General features: G+C 45.7%; 1 protein-coding gene across 2 annotated transcripts in view; it reads left to right on the top strand.

The window, feature by feature from the left end:
- Nucleotides 1–2,369: 2,369 nt before the first annotated feature.
- The window catches only part of NETO2 (neuropilin and tolloid like 2), a 29,795-nt gene continuing 22,348 nt past the window's right edge, over nt 2,370–9,816 (top strand). Inside the window, exon 1 of one of the 2 annotated variants that reach the window (XM_053987691.1) lies at nt 2,370–2,710. In XM_053987691.1, coding sequence (XP_053843666.1) covers nt 2,677–2,710 — 34 coding nt within the window. In that variant the 5' untranslated portion in view covers nt 2,370–2,676. The remainder of the gene's footprint in view (nt 2,711–9,816) is intronic. The other variant, XM_053987692.1, reaches the window with a different exon arrangement.

The raw sequence follows: 9,816 nt of genomic DNA, 5'->3' as shown, positions 1-9,816 counted from the left end.
GAGACAACTGACCACAAATAGTTCTCTTGAATGCAAATTCAGCCCAAGATCTACGAATTGGGCCAGTTCTCATTTCTTATATCATCACAAGTAATAAAAATATCCAAGTCAAATCTTGCCATTAGCTATACAATACATTCCAAAAAATAAAAAAAGCAGGCAACCCCCTGGTTCCTAACGATCTGCACAACAGCACAGTCAGATTTTAATTATGTACTTGCAGAGAGGATAAAAAATTGTGAATGATGCCAGATACAGTAGTCTTGGATATTTATTTGCATTACTACAGTAAACATTTTTGTTAGTAAAGAAAATGCGAAGTAGATACACCTATTGAGGACTTCTTTATGTATAGGAGTTTCCACTATAGAAGTTATCATTTCATCACACTGCTATAAATACATGGGTAAGAGGGTAACAGAGGAATCGCTTTGTCCACTGCTGGAATGTAGCAGCTATTGCACAATTCATGGAAAAACTACACTTGGAGGAGGACTGTATCATCTCTATTTGAAATTGAAAGGACAATTCAAGTAAGTAGAATAATATAATTATGTAACTTGGGATTTTGCCAGACCATCAAGCTTAATACTTCATGAAGCTTCTTGCAACACTGAAATAGAACTTTAATACCCAGAAAAGCTCAGGTCCTTTGCTCTGAGGTCTCGCCGGGGGTCTCGGAGGAGCTGTCCCGCGGCCCCCGGGCCCGCTCCCCCCCGCTGCTCTCGCTGACAATCACACTGACTTGAAGCGCCTGAAATATTTAACAGATAATCTGAAGCAAGAGAATGACCTTTTCTAACAGGATAGGCTGACCTTTGAACATTGTAGAAAGAATTTAACATTCAAATACATAGTACCTAACCACAAGAAAATCAGAGTTTCACCTCGCACACTCGTGTTAGACACTGTACTGAGCTGCCCTACTCCTTAAGCAGACGGACTCCCAAGTGGGAATTACGCATATAATTTACAGTTTGCAAAATCTGTTGGGTCTAGCGAGTGGGTTGGTTCCAAATTGCTTCCACAAAGTGCCTGCGCTCGGACAGCGGAGTTGCGCGTGGGGCACCTGGAGGTGCAGCCGTGCGTCGCTGCGCAGGACCTGAATGGAGACCGCGACCTCCTCCGTCCTGGGAGCGGGGCCGGGGCCGCTCCCGGGCACGGCACCCCCGCGGCAGCTCCTGCGGGCCCGGGCCGCTCCTGCCCCCTGCGCACAGCCTTGCAACACGCACAGGTCTAAACAGCTCCGCGTTTCAGTACTTCTGGAGCCTGAGCGAAAGATCTCAGCCTCGCCTAATCGGCAGATCCAGGGAGGAATCGTGTAGGAAATGCCCAGCGATTCTTCAACCCGTGTTGCTCATGGGAGATTTGAAAGCCTCTCTAAGGGACTGCCGTGTTGCTATAATTTTACACGTAGCCTATGGGCAGTGCAGCCTCCCGCGAGCATGCCCCCGGCTGTCCGGCACGGCCCCGACTCTCGCCCTCACGCACCTCCCTGGGCAGCTCGCAGGGGTCTGGCAGGACGGGAGTCCCGCGGCGGGATCTGCTGGCCGGCGCCTCTCCCTCCCTGCCCTTCCCCCGACATCGCCACCTGCCTCCACCTCAGGCCCTTTCCCGAAGTAACATCTCCCCTCACAAGCGAACCCGATGTGATGGATAACCAGAGGGACGGGAGCCAGGGCAGGCAGCAGGCTAAGTGCGCCTTTTTATTAACTTCTTGTAAAGTAATAGCTCCATTTTAGCTGTCACTCCTGTCAAACAACAGCCGCACAATAGCGTGTGATGGGCTCTTCCCGGCGCCGGAGCTGCAGGCAGCACACTGCAGCCAGGCAGGCAGCTGGGCACAGCGCACTGCCGGGGCCGCGCGGGCTCCCTGCCACCAGCGAGGGGGCGAAGGGGAGCCACGGAAGACCAAGGGATGCACCTTGTCCCTTCTACCCCATCGGGACCCACTCGGATCCCAAGCAAAGCCGGGCAGCCGGGATTCAGGCTTATCCGAGCCACCGTGTGCTGGAGAGGGGCCGCACGGCTCGCCTCCGCCGCCGCGGGCGACGCTCTCCGGGCACCCGGCACCGCACACGGGAAAAGCCCGGCAGACGGGGGGCAGGATGGGCCTGGGGCGTGAGGCACGGCGGGGGCCGAGGTGCGGGACCGAGGCGGGGCGCTGCAATGGGGCCGGCCCCGGCTCCCCGTGGGGACGGGGTGAGAACGGGTGCTGCTCCAGCGTTGTCCCCCCGCCTCGGTGCCCGGCCGAGCGGGAGGAGCACAGCGGCCCCGCCGGCTGCGGCTGTGGCTGCTTGCGGGGCTCCGTCGGGGGCGGGCACATGCGTACAAGCAGCTCATCCAGGCAAACACCCCTCACATCTTAAATGAGCTTCATTTAGCAGCAGGCGCTTCAGTCGGGCTGGGAGCTGCGGGGCTGCGCTCTGAGCGCCGCGCGTGGAGCCCCCCCGGGGCAGGCCAACCTCGACGGAGCCCGCCGCGCCCCGCTCTCGATGGGACTGAGCGCGGCGGCGGCTCCGCGCTCGGGCGGCGGAGGCTGAGCGCGCCCCGCGGGGGCGCCGGGCATGGCCGCGGGCGGGCGGGGGCCGAGCCGTAGCCGCGGGCACAGCGCCCTCGCGGGGGGCACCGCCGCGGCCATGGAGCGCCGCTGATCGCCGCCGCCGCCGGGAGACAATGGCCCTGCACAAACTCTGCTCGGTGCTGGAAGGTAGGAGCCGCGGGTGGCACGGCGCCCCGCCGGAGCGGGGACCGCGGTACCCCCGGCGGCGCCGCCCCTTCGGCTGCCCCGCGCTGCCCCCGGCACCCTCCCTGCGCCGGCGGAAACTTCGGAGCGGCGGGCGCGGGCGCTGCGCAGGGGCGGCCGCCCCGCTTCTGCCGGGGCTGCTCTTCTTGGGCAGCTGCCGGCGCTCCGCACCTCCCCATCGCACCGCCCCACGGCCCCGCGTCCCTGCCCGGCGGCCGCCGCTCTCTGGCCCCGCTCTGCCCCACGCGAGACACAGCGCCGCGGGGCCGGCGCGGGGCCGGGCCGGGGGCCCGCACCCATCCCGGGCTGCCCCCGGTCCCGGGCAGGCGGCGGAGACGCCTCGGCACCTCGGGCTTGGGAGGCTCCAGTGGCGGGGACACCTCGGTACCTCGGGCTAGAGAGGTTCCAGTGGCGGGGACACCTCGGCACCTCGGGTTTGGGGGATCCCACCGTTAGGAACACCTCGGGTTCGGGGGGTTCCTAGCCTGCAGAAAGGTGGGTCACAGTGGCAGCGACTCTAGCCCAGTGATCCGTATATTCCCGAGACACACGGGCAGTATCCTACGTTCGTCTTTTCACACTAAAAATACTCTTTGCTTTTGGGACTCTCCTGACGAGCTGCTCAACACTGTTCAGCTTATCACACTTGTTATCGGGAACGAGGTCTGTTTTCATTAAGGTTTTCATAAAATCAGTCGCCCCAGTCACAAGCTACACCCTGACCGGTGTTTACCTATGCCTTTCTTCTTGAGGCTTTTAAATCTTGTTTCTAACTTATTTGTGTTCAGAGGTAAACAACGGAGCAAGGCTCCTCATCCGAGCATTTCTTTGTGCTATTATTTATACAGCTCGACAATGGGCGAGGGGTTTCTGTTAGAAATCTTGATGTGGCACTTAACCTTGTGCCTCAAGAGATTATTTCTAGTATTCTGTATCTTCTTGAGCAATAGCAGACTTGATGGGGATTCCAGTCTGTTGTTTTGGGTTTCTTTTAATGATGATTATTATTTTAAATTATTTTGTTAGGAGATATTGGTGTCACTGCATGCATTATTGAAGCCAACAAGGCACTACTGCAGAGTGCAGAACTGTTTTGTGTATGCATTGATGTCTTCCCACAATATGAAAGTTGTAAAGAAGTCTGTTTTAAATCCAGAATGTTTCCATGGGCCATAAAATCCCATGTTCCTGGCATGAAGGAGTTTATGTCTTTGGGGTTTCAAAAAATATTTTTCATTTATTAGCATCATAACTGAGAGACAGAAGATACTTGTTCTTAATAAATGTCTGTCTCTCTATATTGTTAACCATCTACTGAGTTTAGACAACATAGAAACATATGGCTTACATGGGGAAGACAAGGCATTTAGATTTTTTTCTACTGCCTCTTTTAAGTAACATACTTAAATATCTGAAGCCACTACAAAACAACCATAAAATACAGCTGTTGTATCTGCTACTTAAATACTTTATACACATACAGATTTAATTACATTTCAAAAAATATGTGATTGCTGCAAAATTGACTGTACAGGTTTTCCACCAAACAGACCTGTATATTTTTTTTATAATCACACTAGTGTCCGGGTAAAAAGTCCCTCTACAGGAAGTTTTTTGTATTTTTCATAATCCATAAATTGCACAAAGCCATTAGTCAATAAGCTGTTAGTATTCTAAACGCATCCCTTGCCATGACTACAGAAACAACCTATCATTACTTAGCATCATAAACTCCCTTTTAGCTCTGCTTCAATAGAAGTCGTTACACAGTCCCATTATTATACCTAATGAGAAACAAAAAAGTATATTCCTGTAGATAGGTGTATAGATTCAATTCCAGAAGGAAACTGCTGGGAAAAAAATTCAAAGTAACCTTCCATATTTTACAAATTGCAGCTTAAATTCTGCATGGAAGCCCTACCTACAGTGGTAGTATTTTTTTTTTTTCTCCATACAAATAGCTTTGTGTACAGAATGGGGGGAGTTCTGCTAAACCACATGCAAAGTATCATGAAGCTTAGTGTATCATGAGAAGTCATATTTTATTAGCTATTTCTTAGAAACATCTTCTGTTCTTAACATGGAATATCTGTCATCCACAAATAATCTATTTTGTGGCTGTTACCTCAGGGCAAAAAAGAGCCCATCATACTTTGTGGCAGTTGGAATTTCTTATATTAAGCTTGTTTAGAGCTATTCTTCTGTTCTTCCTCAGCTGTCAATATCAAGGGCTATTTAAATAAAAACTTAATGTAATTCTTTGTCTCTGTCCATAGTGTTCAGCAAAACTTCTAAAAGTCTCATCCCGAGTCCCATCATCCTGCATGGATTATTTGCTCTCCTCCAGCTCTCCCAGGCAGCAGTGCTGAGTGGCAGCGCTGGTGGAGCACAACAGCCCGGAGATTTCAGTGGCTGCAGCTTTTGCTCAAGTGGAGCCCAGCCAATGCCCACCTGCTTTCTCAGTGGGCTCTGGAACCTCTTGGAGGCCAAGAGCTTGCTGCATTTGGGCTGTTGGAAGACAAAGCCTTTGCCTCCTGCCTTCAGTTCTCAATGACATCTTAAACATGCTAGAATCATTCCCTGAGCCTGGCACAGCTTGCAAAATGCAACTGCTCTACAACAATAAAGCACCACAACCCTCCACTTCACGAGAGAGAAAAGCAGCTGCTTTCATAATAAAGCCATGCCCCTGTTAGGCTTAGGATGTAAATATACCTACCCTGAATATCCTCATACCTGGTATTCCCCCAAAATGTGTTTGCTAAGAACTTGTTCCCATGCTTCAAATATGCTCCCTCTTTCATTTCCATATGCTGTTATTTGCTTTAAAAAACTGTACAAGCTGTCAGTTAAATCCTTCCTCTACATTAGTTTTGGTCTATTTCAGTTAATATATTGGATTAATTTAGAAAGCCAAAAAGAGAATTCTGTGGCTTCTGACCCAGTAATTCAACAAGCAGCCAGGGATAGAACAAATTACTGCTACATTCCCAACCTTCCAGTGGACTACAGAATTATTTCCAACTCCATCAGGTTGCAAGAATGTGGACTGCTATGGTTTAACTTCCTGCCATTCTGCTCCAGCTCCTCATTTGCATTTTGGCATGATTTTAACAGTTAATTTCTCACAAACAAGTAGTGTTAGGAAGTAATGCTTCCTTCCACACAAAAGCTAGAAATGATGGCTGCCTATTTCCAAAACCAAAAGGTGTAATAATGCCACAAAAAGCTGAAAGCAAGCAGAAAAAAAAGTTATTCAAAAATCTCCTAATAGTTTCATGATTTGTTCATTGAAGCCAAAAGCAAAGTACTGACTGTAGAAGCTACAGTGACCCTAATGAAGGCAGTATCAAGTGAAGTCAGAATATTATTTTTTACTTAAACAGTATCTACTTTCTGCCTTTTCTGCACTGAAAAAAAGTGAAGCTCCAAACTGCTTGTAGTGCTAAGCAGTTCAGCAGAAGTGTTTTACACCTTGCTCTTAATACACAAACATCATATTCAAAATGTACCACCCTGAAGCATAACTTCAAATACATTAAGTCCTCTTTTTCCTAAGACATAGATGACCATGACCACTAAAATTTTTACAGAACAACTTGGTTACAATTTCATTGATATTAATAGCAAGTTTCAGTTTGTAAATCCTGTATATGGCTGTAGCCAGAGTATAGAATAACACTGGATTGAAGCTAAAGGAGCTACTAAATTATGTATCCCTATCTAATGAAAAAGTTAAGATTTTCAGCATCTTCCTTAAGGTTTAATTCACAGGGAGAGATTAGACAGAAAAATTACCCTTGAAGTAAAACTTTATAAGCTATTCATCATTTATGAACCTGTCAGAAAGTCATAATTCACTGGAGAAATGAAGAGGGCTGCTAATTGCACATACTCTAGAATGTGTAGTTTACATACAAATTAAACCCAGCACTAGGAGTATAACCTGTCTGGACTGAAGCAAAGTTTTAGTGTCTTGGATTCAAGCTGGGATTCTAACTCTGCAAACAAGCTTGCTGCTTGTCTGCCTTGTACATTCCAATTTGTTTTGTTTTTTTTTAATTAATGAAGCACTTACAGTCTAGGACAACTTAAGCAGCTTGCTACCTTTAAACAGCTTGCTGCCTCTGTCAACATACAACTGGCAACTGCCACCTCAAATACTGCAAGATTTGGGGGTGGGAGAGTGTAAATTTTACAACCAAAACCAGCAGGTAACTTTTAATGAAAAAAAAAAATCCACATTTCTTTCAGATTATCTTTGTGCTTCACTTAGTTCTCTGTTATTACAAAGCTGGAGGAAAGGAAAGGATGGCCAATATGTTAAGAAATCATTTCACAAAACCTCCTTCTTTATCATATGGTAAAATTGATGAACACTAAGTTAAGTCTTTTTTTAAGGGACTGAGAGTGAAAAGCTGGAAAAGAAAAAATTGTAGTCTGTACATAACATGAAAGAAGATAGCAGAAAAGTACTTTAAATATTAATTTCATAATAGACATTCCAGAAATTATTTCCACTGAAAAATATAATATATTGCTAATAAATAAGAGAAGATTAAGAACTCTGGTACAATCTGATCAATTTTTAAGTCAAAAGTATCACTATCCAATTTCTCTAGGAATAAGCTATTTCTGGGAAAGATGTATTCAGAATAGTCATGTGCAGCAGGATTAGCTCTGTCAGCTAGAGGGAAATCATCTGAACTTAGAAGTCAGTGTACATATTTTAATAAGGTTTTTGAAACCCCTCATCAACATGGTTTGCACATGCAGTCTTCTCATCAGTCTCTTGCTGCACACAGCTTGGAGATGAAAAAAAAGGCTCTTCCATATAAAAAGGAAAGTTCCTATTTTAAAAATGAAAGCTATCATTCTTCTGGCAGAAGTTTTGCTGGCAGACAGACCCAGGGATGGATTATAACTAACAGGATGTGGAACAACTGGCGAAATGAAGCAGCCCACAGCTGCTTATACGTTTCTAATGGAGGACAGGATCAGAAACGTTAAATGTTTTTAGCCATCCTAGAGGGGATTCTGTCACAGATCCATCCAAGCATGAATTGTTCTGGAGATGATTTTTATCAAAGGGACGTGGGAGACTTGCACTTACTTCCTGAATCAGTTAACCTGGTTTCTCTGCAGAGATAGAGTCCCAATTTATTTCTCTGGCAATCTTAAAGAGAGGAATCCCTACTGGAAACAGCTGGAGTGAGATGAAACTGTTATATCTGAGAATAGACCTGAGTGCATTCAGATATCCTGCTGGCAGTTAATGGCTAACAAGATTTGGATCTTAGAAGGCACCAGAGTCACTGTTAATAGCTGGTAAAGCCCACTTCTGCTATCAAGCTTCTGTGAGAAGGATTAAAAATGTGTTGGCAGCTCCACTAGCATGCTCTGGGTGAGACTTAAACCAGCTAAAATATGTCTTGCCTGATGCACACCTTCATCTCTGTACTTTATTCTGTGACAATCCTGGTGTATGTTCCAATATGAGGAAACCAGTGGAGCTGTTAATAGGATAAGTTGTAGGCAGCCACCTTAAATACTCTTTGATACTCATTTTACCTATCTGCAAATGTTCTGTTGAGACTGCAATAGATTAAGGAAGGTGTACAGACTATGAACTATAAAAATGTTTGGGATTCAAAAACTGCCATGTTTCCATCCTCAGCAACAGAATTGTTAGCCTTAAATACAGCAGCAACAGATGCAATCCAGTGTTTCTTTTGTCAATTAACAAACATAGCAAATGCTACGTAGAGAGAGAAAAATGTCATTCCTTGAAATTTACAGTGTGTGTTTCTGAGCTAAAAATGGCTTGAATCCTAAAGCAGTTAATAAGCTTTTTGAAAGAAAATGAGGTGACCATGCACACAGAATAACATGAAATCCAAAGTGTCTGGACACTTTACCTGTCTGTCTAAATTGCACAAGTTCTTTACAAGACCACCCACCAGTCAATCACTCACTTTGAATTTGTGCAGCAACTAATCCTTGATCAGAGTCCTTAAAAGCAACCAAAACATGTAATTAATGTTGGCCAGAGAATAGGATAGGATATAATAGTCATAAATGTCCCCAGCACATTCATAGCTAATATTGCTGTTTAGACACATGAGTAAAAAATGGATATAAAACCTGAAATACTGTGATGAGCAGTTGCTGAAAGTAAGGCTAATTTTAGTATACAGGGCAAATGAGGAGCTAAGTTTAAGAAGAATACACAGAAAAGGAACCACTCCCATAAGGCAAAACAGAGTGTATAATTAAGATCAAGCATTTGTTACTCTAGGTTGTATCTGCCAGAAAGAAGTAGGCATCCTAGCAAGATTTTCCAACATGCATGACCCGTGTGTTGTCAGTTACCATCTATCTGGACTATCTGTGTACAAGGTGCTGCCTAATCCAAGGAGCAGAGCACAGAGATCCAATGAATCCTGCTTTAAGCAAAGTCTGTCATCTTTATCCCTAGGATTCTGGCTACCATTATACTAAGAATGTGTAATACTGTAAATGATAAAGTCTTTATTTAAAAAAATGGTGGAATGCTTCTCAGTTGTGCCTGACTACTCCCCAGTTTGATATTCAGCTTGCCCTGCATGCATAGATCCCCCATTGTCATCACTGAAGACAGACACTGCTCTCAGAGCCACACAGCAAATCGAGTCTGTTGTCTCTGTGTGATCTCTGTGTGATGATCCCTAGAGCATGCAGAAAGAGCAGGGGAAAGATATATCATAGGGAGCTCAGAGCTGTACTGTATCCCATGATATGTTTTGCCATAAAGTACAAGCATATGTCAGATTTGCAGCCTAAAGCACTTGTTTATCTAAGCAACATGCTGATTTCTTAGTATTGGGTTGAGCACCCATTTACTGCAAAACTAACTATAGTATTCTCATTTTAAAGAGAAGTAGGAGCCACACATTTGTGAAGCTCCCTATATATACTACAATGCAGAAATTGCCTTCTATTTTTCTTTCTAAGCTTAGATTAACTTTAAAAAAATAAGGAAATGCCAACAAAGAACATCTTGACTTCTACAAACAATGCAGTTTATTACA

This window comes from Vidua macroura, chromosome 11 (assembly GCF_024509145.1).
Source record: "Vidua macroura isolate BioBank_ID:100142 chromosome 11, ASM2450914v1, whole genome shotgun sequence".
NCBI lineage: Eukaryota > Metazoa > Chordata > Aves > Passeriformes > Viduidae > Vidua > Vidua macroura.
This window is presented reverse-complemented; position numbering and strand designations above follow the sequence as displayed.